This window comes from Prenolepis imparis, unplaced genomic scaffold (assembly GCF_030444845.1).
Source record: "Prenolepis imparis isolate NDT839.2.m4 unplaced genomic scaffold, iyPreImpa1.0 SCAF_4, whole genome shotgun sequence".
NCBI lineage: Eukaryota > Metazoa > Arthropoda > Insecta > Hymenoptera > Formicidae > Prenolepis > Prenolepis imparis.
This window is the reverse complement of record NW_028141162.1, coordinates 13,504,412-13,528,419: the sequence shown is the minus strand read 5'-3', so window position 1 is coordinate 13,528,419 and position 24,008 is coordinate 13,504,412. Positions and strand designations below refer to the sequence as shown.

Sequence of the window (24,008 nt, the reverse complement as noted above, 5' to 3'; positions counted from 1 at the left end):
TTTTACATGGTTAAATACAAAAAATTATATATATATATATATATATATATATATTATTTAAAGAATATTCTGTTTATTATTGAAATCTTATTTTGTTTATTAAAATTTCATGATTTTATATTATTATTACATTATTTTACATACGCGTAATTTTATTTTAATTTTATTAGTTATATCCTCTATGTATATATTTTTCCGTTTTTTTTAAATTATTTATTTTATTCTTTTATTTTATTTATTTAAATTTCTTGATTTTTAAATATATTTTTTGTATATTTACGTTACGTATTTGTTATAATAATCATGTAATAAATAAATAAATATATATATTTATAAATAAATGTTTAAATTGCATTATAAACTTTGTACATAATACTCTGAAAAACGATAATCATATTGAATATTTCATGTTCCCAAGATTTTACCAATCAAAAAAATATGTAAATATGAGATATTTGTTAAATTGCATCCAGTTTTAACATGCATGATAAATGTTACGTAAAATTATCAAAATTTATCGCTTGGCTCTTCATATAAATATATACTTTTCCAGATAATTTTAAAATATTTACGATGTTAAATTGACGATAATCGAACTCAATATATATTTTCATGCGTAAGAGAGATCGTTTTAGATACTATAATGCACAGTTGGAAAGCAAATAACTCGTAGATATAAAGTAATATTTTTCAATTTATGGATGGTATTTGCTATGTGATCGAAAAACTTTTTTTGCTGTCACGAAGCACTTTGAAAAGTTGATGAATAATGGTAAAGTTGACTCTCACATATAACATGTCTCTATATTTTATATTTAATGTGATGATGAACGCTAGATATCTTATGAATATAAGTTTCAAAATATAAGAGTGCAACAATAAATTATTATAATTTTGTCAAGAACATTATTAATACAGTTTTACGTAATATTTAATCGAGAATTAGAAGTAAATGATAATTATATGAGTATATAATTGCGCAATATTGCTTAGTTTCTGATTTCTGATATTACTGTTTTTTGCAAATATATATATATAAACCATCACTTTTTACCTTAAAGTAATACCTGACACAGGTATTTTTCAGAATAGAATGAACTTAGGAAAATGTTACATTCAAATAATGCCAATCTTTATTTTAAGAATATGTCAGTTTTTATATTTCAAAGATACGTTATTCGAAATGCGGAGGAACATAAAGAAGAAAATTGTACAAACATGTACAAATAAGAAAATATCGTTTTTAACATTACCTGTTATACATAAGGACATCGGGTTTCCATAACCGATGTGGCGGGATTCTGAGATCTCGCACGCCTCCATAGTCCGAGACGTTCCATCTCATATTCACGTCGTTCCATTCCTGTAATTAAACGAAAGTTACGCAAATAAGAAATTGCAAAGGTTAGCGAAAAGATAAATATAAAAAACATCTTAAAATTAAAACACTAAATAAATAACATCTCAAATTTTAAATCAAGCGAACAAATATTAACGAGCATAAAAAATTAATTTCTTTTATATATTTTTAAAATAATTTTTTATAAACTTTTATGTAAAATAATTTTTTGTAAAATTGTTAATTAAATAATGCTAATTTACTGATATTAGTTCATAATCATTCGTATTTGTTTGCTTGATTTATAGATTCTGCTTTACATAAAAAAGTTCCAAATTTTAGATAATTCAAACGAGAAATATATTTTAGATATATTGCAAATGTTATAATTATATAACACACAGCTGCGTATAAGAAATATTCGTTTATTGATTAAGTTAACACATCGATTGCAGCATCTTTGAGCAAAATAATATTTGACATAATCAATAGAGAACACGAACTTAACATATCGAAATCACGTTCAAATCTTTCACTACGTTCTTTCTAAAGTGATGTTGACACTATCGATTTTTCAAGCGGCCGACCTTCGTTTTTCGCACAAATATTTTAAACTACATCGTATACGTCAAGTAAACACTACAGCATTTCAATTTAATTTTCGTTCAGGGAATTTACGAACGTGCAACTTTGCGAGGAAAGTCCTGTCCTTTTGCTTTTGTAATGTACAAAGCGCACCTTTGGGAAGTCACATTACGAGTCCGTAGTTCGTGTGTGCAAACAAATTCAATAAATTACTTCCAGTATCTTTCGCCATTTGTTTGATTTCTTTGAATTTGTAATTTCGGCATGTAGATTTCTAATAAAGTTGTATAGGCTTTTATTGCAGAAAGAAAAAGAATAAATTGGTAAAATTAACGTTGAAAATTTCCAACCAAATTTTTTATTATTATCTTTTATGATGATAAAGTCCAATGTCCAACAGTAACTTTTCGACATAAATTTTAGCATTTTAGCAGTCTAATACTACATACAATATTAGTCTATCAAAGTATGCTACTGACATTATGCAAAAGACTCTACCATAGCAGAGAGAGTGCATTTAGTTGGGCTGAGGATAATAGTGCTACGTGCCCGCTAATACTTTCCTCGTAGTTTTCAAGAACATTTTCCAAACTTTTCTTGTGAGTTTTCATGACTTTTTCGAAGGCGATTTAGACGCTTGGAAATATTTGTGGTTTGAGGACTCTTCACTTTGAATCTGTAGTCCTTATTTTCTTTCGCAGAGCGGAAATGAAATAGACAAAATTGATCTGGCCTATGTAATCATAACAGATCCTTGCGCGTGTATTTTTGATCGGATTCTTTCAAAAAGATTATTCCGGTCATGTAATAGAATCGAAGATATATAATAGAAAAAAAGACATTAATGTATGTCGCGTTTGAAATATATACTAATTAAATATTTATATCCGTTGATTTTTGAAACAATATTCCATACCTATATTTCTTTTATCTTCACTTATATCTTAAAAATTTCCAAAAAACATTATACCTATATTTTCCTTATCCAAATTTATTAAGCTCCTTCATTATATTAGCTAAATCTATATGCTTATGTCTATATAATATAATACTTGTCTATATTTCTTCATTATATCAATATTGTTGCTATCTTATTGCAACTTTTTATTACATCTATGTCAAAAGTTATATTCGTGATTCAAGTTACATTAAATATACTTTCGTATTAAATAAGTAAGATCTTACGGGCTGACTTGATAATTATAATACAGGGACAAATATATAAGACTACGAACAAGGAAAATATTGGAAAAAATTTCTTGAGATTTTCCAAAAGGTTTTCAAATAGAATGACAATTTTTAAGACGTTTTCGATAACAAGCTTGAACTCTAATATGTAGCAAGCTCAAATTTCGTCGCCTTGATTGTCGTATTCGCGCCGATTAGTCACTAATCCTGATTGATTAGCTGCTAATGAAGTGCACCGCGAGATAATTAATAATAGCGTGCGTTATTCAGCGCGGCGTGTCGATTTGTAGAGTCGTCGTGCGTAGGCAATTCTTATTGTATAATCATGTTGCACATAAGCAGAAAGTTACTAATTGTTGCCATAGTCCAATTTTTGACATTAAAAAGTCTCTTAGACTCTTTTCATATATAAGGAATTTCTTTCCCTAAGCCCTAATATATTATTCGATTAATCTAACATATTTGTGCATATAATGATATCTTGCACACTTTATGTATATTGCAAATTATTGCCTTTATATAACAATTTTAAAATAAGTTAAACATATATGTAATTATATATTATATACATATATACTTTAAAAAACCTTTCTTATGAAAATTATTTAGTATTTTAAATCTTTCTCGTATGCCCGAAAACTATTTAGAGTTCTAATTTTCATTCGGTGAAAATCCTGTTCACATCATATCCATGAAAAGCTTGCTCGCCATTATCGTTTTCTTGTCTCAATATACTCTATTTTTTGAAGAGAAAAACTTAATTGAGTCATCGGACGTAGACATTAAAGGTAAATTCTTCTTTTGCAAAGAATTATCTTGTCGATCGCAGGACAAAGCTTTTCTCGGAGCTAAAAGCAATCCCCGACCTTGTCTCGGCTGCGTCATTTTATAGGCGATATCGCTCCTTATTGTCCCGTTCTATGAAAAGCGAGATTCCCAAACGCGAGCAATGATCCGTCCGTCTTTCACAGAAGAGACAAATACTGGCAATCTCGTTTCGCACGTTTGCTTTACAAACGTTCTTACTCCTGAAAAATACACCCATGGGAAGGGTGATACACGATCCGATGAACTGGATGCAAAAGTAAACCGAATACAGGATAAAAGTCACGGGATCGGAGCGAAATGGAATTCCGTCGCGAAACGCCGTGCAATTTTGCGAGTCACGTGGATTCCGAGCAAGACGGCTTTCGAGATGAATGCCATTTACCAGTCGCGTCTTTAGAAACGCGACCTATTTTCTAAAACAGTATCTTTGTAGGGAAAGAAAATGCACGGATTTATTTCTTTTCTAGGTAAAAATATCCATACTATTGCGCTACGTGTTCGTGATTTATTCGCTTGTTATATATCTTTAGAGAGTACATTTTTAAAATTTTATTATATATTTTAATCCCGATTCTCTTGCAATATAATTATAAGAGAATTATAAGATAATTCTACGCAATAATGTTCGAGTAGCACTAATTGTTTCGTAAGAGAACTGATCGTTTGTGGCCGATTTGCGACCGACCCGTTAAACGCGCTTTCTAAAACAGGAGTGGCTCAGTAAAAGATGAGCGTAAAATGGCGCGACGACGGTAACGACGGAAAACCATAAAACTTAATAGCATCACAAGCACGTGTTTTCATCTTGCGATTTCGCTGTTTATGCTATTTCATAACCGGCAAATATAGAAGAAGCAGTAGAGCAGAATTATTATATACAGATATTAAAATTTAAAAAAGTCAAAAAAGAAATATGAATGTTACTCAATATTATGCGATTATATATACATGTATAATATAATATATAATTATATGCATAATTACAGTGAATAAATAGAAATGTGAATTAGTAATTCACACAATATCCAGTAATTTTCGTAAAGAATCTTTTTTTTAAACTCTTTCGAGATTAGATAACTTTTCCTTAAAGTCCTTTTGCAAAATTAATATATTCTTAATATTGAACTACTAATAATTAAACGTAATATATAATTTTAGTTTATCACGATTTAAAAACATAATTTATATTTAAAAGTAATAGTTATATCAAATTTGCAAAAGTAACAATTATATCTAATTTATGTGCTAATATATATCTATATGTTTTCATATATTTATCTGTATATATAATAATTAAATAATATTTATATTTGAAAGCAAGAGATAGTTATAAAATATATAGCGCTCTATGTAAAACACAGTTTATGTTTCATTAAAGTCAAGAGAGAAAATGTGTCTATCAAGCGTTTCTCTGCACGATAATTATACATCGATGTGAGCGAAAAGTGGGAACTCTCGTGTAGTTCAGTGATTTGCATGTCTAATCCGGTCTTAGTTAGCATAACTCCATGGAGAAAACGCGGTCTAATATTCCTGCGCGTACCATAATTCCTGCAACTGTATGATGTGGGATATTCATAAACTTGAAATATATATCTGTCATACTATCTTTAGCATTATCAATTTCTATGTCGTGAATGGAGAACTTATTATTTATTTCCTTGCTGTTATTTTGTTCAAACTTTATAAAACGCGTTTAACATTGCTTTCATTATTATTGCGAATTCAAAATAAACTTTGCAAATTTAAGATAAACTCTCAATATTTTTCTTTTCTCACATAATTATAAATAATATTATACTTTTATAAGCAACATAGAAATTATGTTTGCCAATTTTATTTTGTCAACAACTTAGTACGCCGTATTTATAAAAAATAATTTAATATGATCAGAAAACAATATTAAAATATGAATAGTGTATTTATATATAAGCTGCCCTGTATGTCGTCATAACATATATTTTATGCTCATACAAAAATTTATTTCCCTTTTTACGGATTATATTATATCGAAGCGACTTTTGTCCTTACTCAAGAAACGCAAACATATAAATGCATTTTATGAGTTTAAAGGAAATGCCTTTTATGAGTTCACATCCATTACCAGTCCATTTGCTCGAGACAGCTACACTCTGTCTTGGAAAGAGCGTTCCAGCGGGCGACGCTGTAAAAATCAAGTATAAAATACTAACGGCCATTCTTTCTATAACGACAATTACGTATCTGGAGGATATATGCCGCCACCCGCGAAACGAAACATAGCGAGACATCGCGCGAGACATTTCGCTGGAAGATCGAGACAAATGAGGAAGCTTAATCGAATCGCTAGCCAATCGCGAATTCCTTTCTCCAGGAATCCACGCTTTTTTCCCAGCTGAACGATTTTAACGAAACAAAAAACTAGAATGACGAGGGAACCAGGCATTCATGTTTTAAACTCGCAAATCGGGAATTCGAATAATTTCGATTACCATCGCTGCTCGGATTCGCGGAATCTAGATCGCCATTTTATCGTATAAAATCGGGGAGTGAACAAGAGGATGGGATACTTTGGTGGTTGTCACGAGAAGGCCGATCTATGGCGCCACATCGTCGGCGATCTCCCTCTTTCCGCTTCCGCTTTTCCCTCGGCAAAGTTGTCGATTAAAATAACGAACGACCGACCGAAAAAGTAATAAACTTTTTCGTGAGACGAAATTACTCAATGAAACGTAACCCCCGCGAATTAAGATTAAAAGGAAGTAGAAGAAGAAGTTGCAGTTGAATTTCGCGTCCCCTTTTTACAATCACTGTTCTCGTTTCTTTTGAAATTTGCAGTCACTTCTTTTTACGACAAGTAAAGCTATCATATTCCGCGACTTTTCAAATTCTAACTATTGATGTCATCTTAAAAATTGAACTGATTAAAATTCATATCTTTAAAACTTTAATTTGACTGCTTTTTGACTTTAAAACTATTGACAAGAATTTTTGCAAACAACAGGCGACTTATAGTGCGTTACATAAAATATGCATTTTTGTCAGTCTCAAAAAATCTTATAAAATATAAAAAAGAAATAAATAATCAGATATTTTATTAATACTATAGTATTAAAACCGGGAATATTATTCGATATTGCTTTTATTAATAAGAAATATTGAAACTGTAAATTATTGGGAAAATACAACTCTAGTGCTTTTGACCGCGATCATTCTGATTTATATTCGCAAGATGTTAATAGAGTTAATAGCCGCATTGCTACCTGACTAGGAACCTCTTAAAGTGTCTACGTGCATTGTAAACCAAATCACAACAATCTATTTTAATGTTGCCAACACGTATTTATACTGCAAGAATAGATTTCGGAAAGATAACGAGATGATTTCCAATAAATTCCATTACTATAAAAGAATACATTTAATACAAAATGTGTGTTAAATAAATAAAATAAATATTGTCTAAATAAAAAAAATATATATATACATATATGTACGAGATATAAGTGACAAAGAGAGAAAGAATATACATCTTCACATTTTCATGTATCACATGTCACACGTTAGGAAATATAATTCATTTTTATTAAGAAAAAAATAATATTTAATATATTAAAAAATTACAGCGAAATGATTTTCTATAATCGACTTCAAAGCAATTATTAATCAATTTTCGTTTTAATTAAAACTGAGACTTGATCTATTAATATAACATCATTAATATAATTTTGAAGAACGCATCCTATATTATTGTTAGAATTTCAATTATATTATTTGCACTAACAAAATAATCATAAAATGCAATTTAGCGAATTTTATTTCACTAAATTAAACTAACGTAGCTTTCGGATATTTCGCTTTGTGATGTTCTTAAAAGGGAGATCGTCGGCTTTTCAATTAATAGTAAGTCTTCATTCTCTTCATAAAAGACGCAATTACAGCGCCTTCTGAAGCTTATACAAAAGGTGAACAGCAAATGATGAAAGAGAGCGTTACGTTACGATACGGTGTTATCGTGATGCGTAAACTGTACTGTGTATGATATGTGTTCGCATCGTGGCACTTTTATCAAGAAGAGCTCTTGTTACGTTGTAACTGACAGCGTTCTAGATCGGTAGCGAATAGGGCAATACAACATATCTCGAAAAGATGCATTAGTAGTAAGAGCTTGAGAAGAGAAGCTTCTTGAAGAAATGCAGTGCCGGCTTATTCTTTGCAAAAGTTCCATTTCAGGTCTTTATATATATGTATATATATATTTTTTTTAAATTCATTTGTCTTGCTCTTAACCATAAACTCCATATACATCCGGAAAATAATATACATCGTAAATCAGAATATAGAGAACATAGACATACATACTGTTGATGCTAAGAGACCAACTTTTAATAAATAAATATTATAATTAAAAATAATATATACATACATATATATATATATATATATATATATATATATGTATAATGTATATAAAATATATCTAATAATAAAACACACACATACACAAAATAATTTGATGCTCGAAATCATAATTATTAGATTTGATCGAGAAGGAGTTGTATCGAGAACAAGATAAGATGAGGGCCACTTTTGTGTGATATTTCCGTCAGTTGATACTTGTCGTGGCCGACGACAATTTATCCCACGGCACGACTATTTCGGCACGAGTCACCCCCGGGAAGACGGAAACTCTTTTATCCGATGCCCTACCAACCCATCGAGATCCCCTTCGGACGTAGATTTAATTTAACGAGACGCTGAAATTCAAGCCATGCTTGACAAACGAAGCACCAAATTCACTCCTCTCTCGAGCACATAACCTCTTGCCGTACCGCAGTTCAACCCCCATTTTTATCTCTCTAATGTTACCTCAATTCTATCTTCGGAAATCTTTCGGAGAAATAGAAAGAATAGAATATATTACATATTCCGGGATGAGAATGATCAGGCTACTTTACAGATTAGATTACATCCAGAAATAAAGTAGCGAGTATATAAAAAAAATTATACAAATGTATGTGTATCTTTTTTTCTTGCTATTATAATATCTAATAAAAAATTCAATGTATATATTTTCCGAGTCATCATACAAAAGTTATCATCACACAAATATCAAGTCAAATATATTACGTAATAATAAATTATATTATTTTTACAAGTTATATTAATTTAGCAAATTTATAAGCGCTGTGTAGCTTTCTTTATTATTATTTTTTCTCCCTTATTTTATTATTTCTTTTCTCATTATTTTTATATTATTATATATAATATAGTTATATTCAAATTTACGTAATTATTTTTCTTAATATTATTCTTAATATTTTACTTAAATTAATTTTTGTACTTAAAATTGACTGATAGAATTTATTCACAGAAATAATGCAAATATATTTTCTGTGTTTTGCATTTGATAGCTTTTCATAAACTTTCATAAACTTTGATATCTCAAACTTTGATGTCTCATAAAAGCTTTTCATAAATAAAATTTCATAATTACACTTTAATCTTCAAAACGCAGTTATTTTACGAAAATATAATTAGAAATAAAAAATATAATTAAAAATATATTTAGAAAAAATTAATAATTAAATACAAATAAATTAAACTAAAAGCAAATTTATATAATAACAATTTTATTGGAAGCAATATACAGCAGATGATACTCTGATTATGAGAGATGAGAAATAATAAGATATATAAAAAATAAAAAAGTATATTTTAAAAATATGCAGTGAGATGCAAATAGCGGTAAAGTGCGAAGATATATAAAACAGAAAAAAATTATAATGAAATTATATATACATATCACACGAGAAACACAGGAAAAAGCCTTCTCTTTTTTCATTAACTCATAACTTGTGCAAGCATTTTTCAATGATATTTACAACAAAATGACGTTAATGCCACTCATTTATCACGCGATCATCAAGCTTGTTCGATAAATAATATAGTAACAGTGCAATATCTCACGCAGCGTTAATAAAACGCTTCGTTACAGGAGCTGAAGCTACGAAGTTTCATTAGACGCTGCTAATTAATTACGCGAAGAAATTGTTAGCCAACTATTATTTATGTTTAAGCAACGTGCGTCCGATCGCGTTTATCTCCGTTTAAGGCTGGACCGCTTTTAATTGTTAGTGTCGTTATTATAGCGCGGCAATTCCTGTAATTCGGCGAGCTAAAAAGTCGCGAGGTAATTAAGAGGCATCGAGGCTCTACTTTAATTTTAATACTCGGAACACCGCCCGTTGCATCCGCCTTTCATTGCTGCTTAATTAAACCCGTACGGAAAAGTCGTTTCATTGTTGTTAAGAACATGAAGAATACGGGGTGAGAAACGAAGCTGCGCGACGAAAAAAAGTGATGACGAGATAGAAACTGCAAATAAATTTCTACAAAACAAGTAAAAAGATAAAGATACAGTAATTTAAATTACGATTTTCTCCAAGCAATCTATTGTAAGACTTAACTCTTACGTATGTGAGTTCTCTCCATCTGCGTGCGGATTCTGAATCTCTTCAGAGTTAATCCTTTTCGTCATTTCCACGAAATTCGCAGTGTCAGCAAACTCGCCGCAGTTGCGAATCGTGCAACTCTCTGCGGTAGATTAGGCCAGCAAACAGAAAAGTATATTTACGAAGATAACATCCACGGCTCGAAGGCTGCGCTATCATGGCAGCGCCTTAATCACGTTCGCAGCGCACGTATCGTTTATTTACTTCAATAGTAAATACGCTACTCGCCTTAGCGAATAACGCACACTGATGCACGAGGCGCACAGGATATGCCCATTAATCGCGATCAGAGCACGAATGGAACTAGGTCGCGCAAAGTTTTCCGCAGGATTTTTGTCTGTTCTACAATAGCGTTTCATGACATTCATTCCAATCTTTTCATATTTCTCGGGAGCAGTTTGATTGGTCGTATTAAAAAAAGCTTAATAATTTGAGCTTAATAACACAAAATATATTATTTATCATTTTAACAATCTCTATTATATTTTTATAAATAATTAAACAATAATTTTCTTTAAAGATTTGTTATTTTATAACAGAACAGAGACTAAGTATATATATGTATTTGCAAATGCATATGCATAAGTTTTTAAACCATTTTTATGAGAGAGAATAATAGAAAAAATTAATCATTCATACAAATTTTACAAAAGCATTTTTAACGTATTATTTTAATAATAATTTGTATGAAGGTAAATAAGGAAAAGAATTATTAACATTAAATTATATCATTTATTTATCAAATTTAAAGTTCTTCCTTGGTTACATTATTAAATTTTAAATGCAGTCTAGAATAATATCCTTTAAAGTTACACAACTATCGTTTCTATATAACTAAAGCTGTAAAACCCGTCAAAGTACCTGCGTGTCCCGCGCAACTCATGCCATCAGAGCATGAACAAAGAAGAAACTTTATTAGATCCTTTTTACGTGCTCGGGCCCGCATCGCGTATGCCTGCAAAAAAAGTTTCGATCGCATGCAAACAACGAAGCAGTTATTCAGAGCAATCAAGATGAACGACTCGCCCGTAGATACACGTCAAGGAAGAGACGTATAACATCGTGCACGCACGAATACTCACATACGGGCGCGCGATCGCGCGAGAAAAAAGCGGAAGACGCAAACGAGAGAAAAGAAATGGAGACTCATAAAAGTGCTGAGTAACTCGGGGCCAATATAAAGCACGCCAAAGTGAAATCGAGCTTGGCACGTGAAGATCGAGCGCTTCGCGCCCCGAGTTTACAGCCTGTCAGAGCTAGACCTTGACGAATGGCTGCGGAATTTGCTCGAATCGAGTGGCTCGACTGTCCTATTTGGCCTCCGGCCTTGGGAATCAAGTAGTCTGAGGACCACCTGAATTCCTTCTTCCTGTAATTCTAAAACGACAACTAAATGCCATTCTTTCCCGTCCTCTCCAACCGCTTTCCGCTTGCATAAGGGCTCCTTTCTTATTTATCTGTCGCTTCAAAGCACACAAACACGCGAGATCTCGCTGATTTTGGTACGTGAGGATAATCAAAGATGCCCGATGAACCTCAGATATTCGTCACACGGCGTAACACTGTCGAGTTTATATCAAAGCCAGCGAGATTTTACACCCACAGCTTATAACACATTGATGTCCTTTGATCAGAGAGATACTAGCAGCTAGTGCCGTAACTCAATTTTCGGCGAGAGTCAGTTAATGCACCCTCGATTACTCAAGCGACCCGAATTTATCGGAAAACGACACCCTCGTATAAGGAACCCTTTCTTGTCCCCAGCGGACGTGCGAGTTGAATCCGTGAGAGTAACTCAGATCGCGTGTAATTGTGCGATCATGACGATAATGCCATAATCAACGTTTCCGTCTCAGAGTCTGCATGACATACATGCCCATGTAAATTTCGGATGTATGTGTTCTGACACTGTGTCTGTAAAGTTTAGATTTGTGTCCGTGTTAACATTTAATGGGCGTTTTATATATATATTTCAACTGATATTAATATTATCAAAGAAATATTGTATAATAATAATTAATTTTTCTCAAAGTATATATATATATATAATATTTTTCTATATTTTATAATATATACTATACATATATAGACATATATAGTGACAGTTAAATTATTTTAATGCCATATTTTTGATAGTCTTTATATAACGATATTGATTTCACGTTTTAAATTCATATTCGCGGCGGTCTAACGCAATAATATTGATTTTGTAAATTTAAGCTACGAATTTCAAAATATTCGAAAGTCGCGAACAAATCGAAATGTTTTATATCTCAATTTAACTTTGTAAGATATGATGAATAAATTTAGCAAAAATGAAATAAATGTGGGTAATTTCATTGAGAAAATCTGAGCAGCTTGGCTGAAAGCGGCTTTCCATTGCCAAGCTTGCGTTTTGATTTTTCTTGAAAACATGTTTTCACGACTAATTATTTTTCATTCATAGATTCGCGTTTGTATCGCTCGTATCTTTTTTTATAATCCCCTCAGTTCATTACGCACAGCGTAGAAAAGAGCTTTCAGAAAGCTAAAAGAGAAGGAAGTCTCTAAGAAAGAACTTCATTCCTTTCGCCATCTTTTAATGAACCGCTTTTAATATTTGCGCAAAATGCAGTTTCTTTATTTCATCGACCTAGCTCGTTATAAAATAATAATATGAAATAATAAGAAGTAAATTATTGAAACATAATTGTAATTATTTATTTAATTGCTTCGAGAAAAATTGCTAATTATTATTATACAATATTTCTTTGTTACAATTAATATTAGTTGAAATGTAGTTTAAACAGAATCTTATTCAGTTTTAAAATGTCAAGATTTCGCAAATTAGAATCATCATTTATAATATTACCTTCTGCAATATAATTTATACTCGATTTAGAGATGGATAATAATTTACGAATTTTACATATATTTAGATGCTTAGACACTTTTAAGTAAGTTAAGAAAATATTTACGAGCAACTACATCGTTGCAGATCTAATTTATTCAACCACTTGGAATCTGAATAATTTATATCACGTATAAAGTATGCCGTTGCATCGCGAGCTTTTAACAAGAATCTTTCGAAGAAGCAACATAACTCTTGAAAAAGTTGGCTAATTTATCCTTAATCGCGCGTACGTCTTTCAAAAAAATATTTACGAGAGAGAATATTTTCAAGATACATTCTGTCAAGAAATGAAGTGGAAAGATTTATTGCCTATTTTCGCGATTTCTATGTTACACAGACAATGTCCTAATTTCTTGTAGTTAAAATATTTTATATAGCACACTATGTATTTTAACTTTAAATTACTACTAAAGAAAAAAAAATGTCGATCAACTTTTGTGCTCTCTTTTTTGTATACATATTTTACGTATTGCACTTTAAACCGCAAACGCTGTTAAAAATGCTCGCTCCGTCCTTGTGTCTTGCTTGAGCGAACACATGTATTAAAATCACAATTCGGCACAGTCAAACATAATCGATAACTTATATTGAATTGTTCTATTAATAGATGTAGTGCGCGCAACAATGATTGTGCAATCATAATATTAAAAAAAGAAAGAAATTCTTATATCCTTAATAAATAAACTGTCGCGAGTTTCTTTTCTCTATTTATCTCTATTTGTCTCTATTTATCTCTGTATATCTCTTTTTTATACAATTGGTAATATATAGGTAATGTCATCTATTTTTATCTAAAAGTACAAGGTAAAATAAAATAGCAGTATTGAAAAATATTTTAATTGGTGCGATCAATAAAAAGAAAAAGATCGCTGTCTTTAACGTTTTAATAAAAAAATTGTTAGCCTTTTTTAAAGAGTATATTTTTGTTTGGAGTTTTTTCCGAGAGATCTTCCCAGATTACTCACGAATTCCGTACAAAAGATAATTGAAATTGTTCACGTGGGATATAGGATCGTCGAAACATTATAGTCGGACGTATTTCCGCCGATTTCGGCAAATATTCCGTTCGTTCCAGTGTGCTCAAAGTTTGTGACGGAGAAACGTCGTTTCCAGCTACGGCGGATTTGCACAGGAATTTGAGGAAACGTATACGCGTCCATTGTCCAAACATGGAAATGTTTCCGCTAAGAGAGCGCGATTTCGTCTACGAAAGAATGGCTAATGGCCGAATGACGAGTTGAATGACGAGAGAAATAACGTTCATCCTGCAATTTATATACTTTTGTGTTTGGAGAGGATAAAAATGTGAAGAACAGATATTTCGGAGAAAATTGAGAAAAATACGCTCAATTGTATGTGGATGCATTAATGAATAACTAACTTGAAAATATATTGTTAAATAGTTCAGCATTTTTACTAGATTATTTCGGCCAATATCAAATAAAATATACATCAAATTATTGAATGTTGTTGAATATAAGTTAATGGTGTGTTATAAAAAAATAACAAAGAAAAGGTATCATAATAGTGGAATTATTGATAAATGATCTGTTTTTTAATCAACGAATACTTTTCAATTTGTAATTAAACATAATTAAATATAAATAAACTTAAAATTAAAATTATATATAATAAATGTCGCGTTATCTGATTGAAATGAAATTAAACACAATTTTGTGTTTAATTTTAAGTACACTTTAGATGATCTACAATTTGAGACAGCACACATTTCAAAATTCTATTTATGCTTCCATATTCTGGTGTAGATATCTCCTGATTTGTTAAATATTTTATTTTATTACACGATACATGAGATTATAAAGAGAATATATATGTTCTAAATTCTGTCGCAAATTATAGATTTTCCAAAACGGACTTTTTAGCAAATAAAATTGAATGTTGGAATTCTAAAGAGCCGCGGGGAGTACAAAATTGGTAATGAAGCTTTAATCTTTCATTTAAAAGACAGTCTAACCATTAAACTTTCCGGATTTATATCTTTGATCTTTATTCAGTCTTAATTCCCTTAGGCGAAAATCCTGTTATAGTTATTATCCGCGGTACAAAGCTAAAGGAATGCACATAAAACCGAATTTAAAATTTTCATATTTAGCGAAGATTTATACATCTCTCGGGAAATTTGTGTACAAGACCGATTCAAAGTTTAAAATTTAGAAAGTTTTGAATAAATATTGAAAATATGAGTAAACAAATATTACTGCATACTGATTTGTATAAGTGGATAGCTTTTCAAATAACTATTTTATCATAAGTTGAGAACATCGATATCCTTCAAGCCTTTTTATAAACTCCAAAAAATTATTAGGTATATCAAATTTTATTTTATTTTTAAGTAGAAAGATTATAATATACAATAGACGAAATAAATATCATTATTCTGATAAATTTAATCATAATTCTTAAATCAAGATGTACGATTATGTTTCTTTAAATTGTGTCGAGCTTTGAACGATGAATGAGAGTACTCGGCATTTGTGATGAATTTTACAGCGAATCACCTAATTAGTGATTTAATAATAGATGCGTACCTTTTAATATCAAACAATTTTTTTCTGCCGATATGAAGGAACGCGGAGAAAAAGCGCAATTAAAGCGGCACCTCGTAATGCTGTGAGCGCTGCAATTAATTCTGCGAGGATATATAGCATGGTATTGATTAAGGTAGTGGCGGAATTAAAAGTAAGTCGATACGTGACGGTTCGCAATTCATAAAATGCCGATTGAAACGATCCAAATGGTATTGGCATTTTTTTAGATACGTACCTTCTCCACATCAGGAGACGCTCAGCAATTCGCGTGTCCCAACCGAGACATTGTAACTTTTCGCGATTGTTGGATTGACAGCTGTATTTACTTGGTAACGGAAATCTATTCCTAATCAGTATACGAAAGCTATTGAAAGCTGCCCGCGTATTAGTGCTTTTATAATATATTATGCGGCTTTCTTCTCGGGCAACCTTTTAATAACGATATTGCACTCCTTCATAAATGGATCCTTGCCTGGCAAGGAGGAAAGATACGGTATCATCGAGGAAACGTTAAAAATTAAACCGGCATGAAATTAATATCGAATGAGATCGCTTTTATTACACGCTTAATTGAACAATTCTATTAACAGATAAATAATGGTATTTCAAATCGAGAATTCTCGACTTGAGTAATTAACGTACACAAGAAAGTATCGTACAATAATTTAGTGCGCTTAATTAAGGTACTAGAAACTTTATTCGATAAATACATCGGCTGAATTATTTACGGCTTAGACTTATCAGGTGTGGAGTGCCCGTTAATAGTTAAATCGAACTTTAATCGAAAACTTATCTGAGTTTCTTTTTCCGTATACTTTTAACCTTTATTTGAAATTTGTCATTAAAAGTTTATGATTTAAAAGAAATCAATTGCAAACTGCGCGAAATATAAACTATCGATGCACTTTTTTGTGACACATCTTAACATCAGAAAGTTTTAGATAAAATTTCTACTTTGCATATTTTTTTATTTACGCATTTAAACATTGTTTTATTTTATTATTTTTTATATTTAAAAAAAATTTATATGTATTGTTGTATGAAAGACTTTTTTCGATCCGATCCAATTTTTGAATTCCAAATATTTGATATAGAAAGCAAATAGGAAAATCTAGTTCGCTTACTTAGCTAACGCCGCGTAACATCAGTTTGATGAAACCGACCGATATTACTTTTCTTCGCGTATTAATTCAAAAATTAAATAAAAATTTTAATTCAAATTTTTATATCGATTCTCCTACATTCGCGAATCCTAAGTAGGATATGTCGCGTGGAACTCTCTAAGTGCACATGCGAAATCGAGAAACGAGATGAGATGCGACGAATGAAGAAGATGGAGGATGAAAAGATGTAATATACAAGGAGGAAAGCGGAAAAAGAAACAGTTTTTACTACGAATGAAAAAGAATGAAACTCTGCGGCTTGTCGGTCATAATACCGGTTGGCCCATTAAAACTCGCCGAGATTCGCTGGTGTTCTACGTTCTCGAGTAGAGAAGTTACATCGGGCGTAGAGAGCTTCTTCGTCGCGATCGCGTGGATTTTCTTACGCGAAGTAGAAGTTTGTTTAACTTGAAGAAACGCTAAAAGATTTGCCGATTCAGTACCGTTCCGTTGGTGACGTAAAAGTAGATGACAAACGTCTTAAGAAATACATAACATTAATCAGCCTTAAAGAAGTCCTTTGAAATTAGAGAAACATGATTCTTTTAAAATCTTTATCGCTGTTTGAATTAAAATATATTTAAAAAGTCTAATCTACTAATTTATGTTGAACCTGACCTTATCTTAAAATGTTTTTAAATTAAGATTGTTTCGAAAGCTCGTTTTTCACGCGCGTTATAACGCCTATGAAAAATCGTATTAGTCACGGCTCAGGTGTAATTCACATACTGATGCACTTATACGTAATACATCGTCCTCGGCGCGGAGTTTTATATTTTGTGTCGCGCAAGTGTTGCACTGGTTTCTACTCTTAGCACGTACGTAAAGCACACTACCGTCCGGAAACTTTCCCATACGCGCATCTATATATTATTTTCGCTCGATGTGATTTATCGTCCCTGTAGTAATGAAACTCGCGAAACCTGCCTGACAAGGAGTATGTACAAGGGGTTTTTTAGATAATATAATGTTTTAATAATGTAAAAATCATGCGATAAATGATAAGAAACGAGGAAACATTTCCTAATAACGTCAAGTTCATAAACAATTATTGAATTAACTTTTGAAGTAACTCAGGAGACAGGAATAAAAGGGAAGATTTCTGGAATCAGGAAAAGATCCCGCGTATAATCCAACGTATAGCAAGCGCTCACCTTCCGAAATACACTATATCGTCCGGAGGAAAATACCTAAATGATCCGAACACGGTATCTCCATTACCCGATAGTCTACAGAATCCCTGGGCAGTCGTTTCGCAAGTCCCGCGCAACCATCCCCCATCCATTGGAAGAAATTGCCAGACGCCTAGGGACAGTCGCAGATAGATACGTGCAGATTATGAGACACCCGGTATATGTAGGTATCGCGTTTGCTCGCGCATATATGTATGTATATACTTCGCACGTGCTATCGCTGGCGGCTCGTGCTAGTTGCATTCCCTATTCCATCAGCAAAAATTATGTAAATACATTCCCTTCTTTCGTTGCATAGAGGCGATGGGACCGAAGTAACGAAACTTTATGCAGCGCCGTCTCGTCTCGTCTCGTCTCGTCGTCACTAGTTTCGTCGGATCGCGCTGCGTTTCTCCGTGAACAAGTTCCCACATAAATTTCAACACCGATCATCTCGGTGTTCAGTCAATTTAAGAAGAAAATGATGCGCGTTCAATATATGAATACAATAGTTATAATCGGCATATAAACTTTTGGTCGGAAATGAGTTATATTAATTGCGTGATATACGAGTATTAGATAATATACGAGTATTAGCTAATTGTTCGCCCATAATTATAATTAATAATATAACATTAAATGATTAAAATAATAGAATAACGCGCGATTATATTAATTTACAAGAATGATAAAAGGATTATATAAAATATAAAGGATGCATGAGAATATCATACTACTGATATATTATAAACGAATCGTGATTTTTATTTATAACTTTCCATTCGCAAAAATCAATAATTTCTTTTAAATTAATTCATCGTTTAGTTTGCAAACCAAATATTAGTGAAACGCGACCGTTTATCAATACCGATACGGACGAATTGGAACGGAATTGTTTTATGAGCAAGCGCGAATATTGAGAGTAGTATTGAAGAGTTTCTAGTGTATAAAAAACTCTTTTTAACCGCGGTCTCTTATATTTTTTTCAATTTACACGTTACACGACAAGAGATAATGATCACATCACTTGTGACATAAGTCTGGAAATGAAATATCGCGTGCTGCATATGATTTAATGATCGATCCGCAAGGATTAAGTTGATAATTTCTAGTGGCCGTATAATTGTAAATATCGAATGTATTCACAATATTGGCGCAGACTATGCTAATACATTGTGTAAAATTATTGACATTGAATTGCAAGTTAAATTTTGATATATTATATGTATATAACGCAGTAATTGCTAGAGGCAAAATTATTTCACGGGTCATTATATTTTTCGTGAAATAAAAATATTTCTCAATGATTTCTTTTATTTCCATGACAGATAAAATATGTTTAATTATGAAAATATTAATTTTGAAAATACGATTTTCACCTTGAACATGTATGCCCTTCTTCATGAAACACGGATTTAATTTCGGTTCTCTTCTTGCATTCGACACAAGTGCATTTGATAGCGACGTTACATACAACATCATATCGATTCACGAACGTCGAATGTTCTTTGAATATCTACATGATTTATATTTGCAAACGTATCGGCTTTCTGAGTCAAATACAGCTGCGTGTTACTTCCGTATGCATTGGCTGTCATGAGACATGGAGGAAAAATTAAATAGCGAGAGATGGAAGTTGACATTTCTATATCTTCGGTATGATAGTACTTTCGAAATTGCAAATGTTATCAAGATTAACTTATCAGATGTCACAATGTAAAATAGTTTCATAATTGAAATAAGGTAATTACTAAGAAAAGTATAGTATGGAATCTCTCTGTATATTAAAAATAACAACGGTAGCGGTAAGATAAACTTAATTAAATTTGTCTCGTTGAATGAATCCGGAATATTAACTCGCAAAGTTGCAAAAAGTTAAAATTGCCGCTGGCAAAATTAGCTGCCAATCGAGATAGTGTAACGATAAACGATTTCCTTCCTCGATATTGTCATTTGAATTGTCAGTTGCGTCGAAGGATGTCATGTCGCGCTTCCGACGCGATGCGATTCGTCAATTAGCAGTCAAAAATGATTGTACGTAAAATCGGCAAAATTCGAATTTGGGTCATTGTTAGGTGCGCGTAAACTCGCGCAGAATTGACTTTCAAGCCGCTCAATAAGCCGGGAAAAATAAGCAACGATGATCGCTTTCGAGGCCTGTGAGCGGATCGACACCCGCTCTCTGAAAGAAAACATTGCCGCAGTCTTAATAAGGCGCATCGTCGCTTCTTGGAAGTAACCTGTTGCGGCTACTCTATTAATAGTTCGCGTGCCGATAAAAATCCGATCTGATGTTGCGGTTTTACTCCAGTGTTTTTCTATCATACATTTTGAAGTGATGATCTAATGATAAAGTTGTAAATGCGCGATACAACCAACGTTTAAAAGCGATAAAAAAAGTTTCTTTTTATAATAAATATTTTAAATTATATAAAATAAAAAATTTATACCTTTATATTGATAAAACAATAGCAGTTGTATATAGCGTTTGTCGTATATCTACTTTCGACATATCGATTTTTGGCGAATAAAAACATACTAATAAACAAAGTGATAAATAAATAGATTGCATATTGAATAAAATGCAACCATATGTAACTGAAGTATGTCATATGCAGTTTATCGCGTTATTTTTGTACCCCATTCTTTTGCACCGATGACTGCCTGATTTACATGACGCAACTATTTCGCGAGAACGATTTGGAACGTCGAATAAAACTGGACGATGTGTAACGCGGTAATTGGATCACTCTCGGAACAACTTTAGATCAATCAGGATTGACATCCAATTAATGAAACAGTGAAGATCCTTTAAAAAATGACTGAGATAGTTTCGAAAAGTTTCATGTCGTTCGTGTAATTGGCAACGATCAGTTGGAAGGAAGTCGCGATTCGTTTTATTTTTTTCACGAATTGAAAACTTCGAGTAGATTAGAGACTTACCAGTTTCAGCCAAAGATTCGTGATGAGCAACTGATTCTTCTCGTCCTGTAACAAAAATTAAATATTAATCATATTAAACGTATCAAAACTGCTTTCTCGCGTGTAAAGTATATTTTTAATATTTAAATGAAAATTACTCATAACTCGTCAAAAAATAGCATTAAACAATACTAGTTCATAGTTATTTAATATTCATGGACTATAATAATACATTTAATATTTAATTTTTAAACAGACTTTAAACTTCTATAATCTAGATAGAAGCTAGATGGAATGGTGAATGAAAGATAAAAGCAAATCTAGGTTATTTTACACGAAAATATCTTATATACTTCGAAAATTAAACTTGCAATATTTTATGCTAACATTGTAAATACATATACACACAGTTTCTATTTTTTTTTTTTTTTTTTATTGTAAAGGAAGACACAAACGCTTTTGACAGTCGTACGACGCAAGACAAATTAACGCGCTAGAAGCGACCGCGTAACTCATTATCCAGTTTCATATCGTAATTAAAAATTGCTGTAAAAAAGCTCATGTACATTTAACAAGGCTCGTGAAGACGAAGGACTTTCATTGTTCAGAGTGTCTGCAGGTTGCATAATATGGCACACAAAGTGCGTTATTTAATTAATTGCACATTGTTGGCAAAGTAAATTATTTGCGCATATTTTCACGACAATTACAAATTTTGTATAATAAATTCCCAAAAGCGTGCAAGCTTTTTAGATATTAGAGACCGGATGGCAAAAGATGGCCGAGCAACACTATAAATTACGCAATGTTGCATACAAGCATGATAAATATGATTATTTTTCTCGTTGGGATTTTTAGGAATTTTTCTACTTATAAATTTGCCTATTATATTAAAAGAAATAAGAAAGAGGATCCTTGAAAAAATGTTGCAAGCAAAATGCCTTTTTAAATATTACAGGATATAACGAAAAATTTGTATCTTTAACAATATATTTAATAACATTTATATTTTGCGTTAAATAATATGTTATATTGCAATCTGTTATGATTATTTATAAGTAAACATTATTTACTTTTATATACAGGTAATGCTGTTTGTAAATTACAAAATTTATTTCCACCGAAATTTCGTCATCACGAAAATTACATTACTTGCAATATTTTTTGGAAATCTCTTTAGATGCATCATACAAATGCGATGATTTTAAACTTTAATTAACACTATGTCAAAGTTGAAATAATCCTATTCTGTTGGCCTTTGTCAGTTTTTGTGTACCAATTAAAGCCGTCAACTCTTATATAAACGTAGATTGTTTCAATCAATTCGTTACTGGAGACTAAACGAAAAATTTGATTACATTACAGCCAATTATAAAAATTATCAATCAATTCAAAAAATTCACTATACCTTTTAAAACATAAATATACAAACAAAAAGAATTTAAATACATATATATTAAATATATTTTATAATTATCTTTCTCGTATTACAATATAAAATAATCTCGCAATTAATTAAATAATTATGAATTTATTCTATATTGAACATTAAAAGTAACAATGTGTACAATATGAAAAAAGTCTTTACATAATAAAGTTGCGATAACTTAGAAATTAGAATATTTATATTAAATATATGTATTATATCAAGTTTCTAGTTTGAAAAATTCATTCAAATTATGTGATAAATTGATGTAGAAAACTGTTAAAAATGTCTATATTAAATATTTTATTGCAACGTAATAGCTAAAATTGATTTTTTGTAATAAAATTTAACAAAAATGGTGTTTATTATGAATGAAAAATAAAAGCACAGTTTATGAAAAATAAGGAATATAAAAACTTTGAGAAAATATCAAGAACAAAATATAGCGCAGCTTCAGGCAGAAGCATTTTATATCGTATCCACATGTCAAGAGAAATATTCAGGAGACAAATATGGCGCATATGCGACGAGTAAATGCATGTAACGATCCTCGCGACTTCTTGGCATACAAGATGAAACTCTCCCTGATATATCGCTTAGTTAGCTATATTGTTGGCATTTTTACCACTGTCGCAATAGGAATTTCCCGGTTTATTCGTTCATTTCGCGCATTGTCAGCCTCGTCACGTAAGGCATTGGCTTTCGGGTTTCCCAGTGTTCAAACCGCGTTCTTATCCTGATTACAAGCGCGTCTTGCACGAGGAATGTTCACCTTCCGAGAAGCTGCATTCCCGTGTCCCAGGAGAGGAGCTCGCATCCACGAAGATGAACTTCGATATATCCCCGAAACGTACAGCAATACGAGACATGGATATCGATTCTTGTATCCGGAAAGCACGCAAGGGAGAAACGCCCGGTAGGAACAAGGAAATAATATATCATGTTGTACTACAATACTACGAACTTTACATCGCGTTAAAAAAAGACAATTTTCAAACCAATTTAGTGGAACAATTAACGAATATTTCGTACTTGTTGAAACTAACAGATTACTTTCTTGAATGCTAAGTGATTCTGTATTATATAAAGTAATTTTCTACTTTATAATACAAAGTACTAAAAATCTTAACATAATAATTGCACACACACATCTGATTAATAGTGCGATAAAATGTATCTTTATGAAAGAATCTTATCTAACTCTTTTAAAACTAAAATACAAGATACAGACGCTATTCATCTATTCACTCTTATCGCCGACAATCCTATAATTACTTCTGTCTTGATAGCTCGATTTTCTAAACCGGTCGTACATCAACAAAGTTAACAATCGGCTTTTCTTCCCTCGCGACGTATATCGGATGTTTTCGGAGTCTCGGTCCATTCCACGGAGAAAAGTGAGCTCTGAATTTCCCGCCGGCTTAGCCTTTCGTTCGCGTCCGCGAGATAAAC

The 24,008-nt window shown here is 31.7% G+C and overlaps 1 protein-coding gene and 1 long non-coding RNA gene across 3 annotated transcripts in view; one reads left to right on the top strand and one right to left on the bottom strand.

The window, feature by feature from the left end:
- Positions 1 to 24,008, top strand: part of LOC145935306 (uncharacterized) — a 173,623-nt gene that overhangs the window by 18,076 nt on the left and 131,539 nt on the right. The window lies entirely within an intron of this gene.
- Nachra7 (nicotinic acetylcholine receptor alpha7 subunit) overlaps positions 1 to 24,008 on the bottom strand; it is a 194,245-nt gene that overhangs the window by 49,127 nt on the left and 121,110 nt on the right. For both annotated transcript variants that reach the window (XM_083036494.1, XM_083036495.1), the window contains 2 exons: positions 21,152 to 21,196; positions 1,254 to 1,363 (listed from right to left, as the gene is read on the bottom strand). In XM_083036494.1, the coding sequence (XP_082892620.1) occupies positions 1,254 to 1,363; positions 21,152 to 21,196 (155 nt within the window). The remainder of the gene's footprint in view (positions 1 to 1,253; positions 1,364 to 21,151; positions 21,197 to 24,008) is intronic.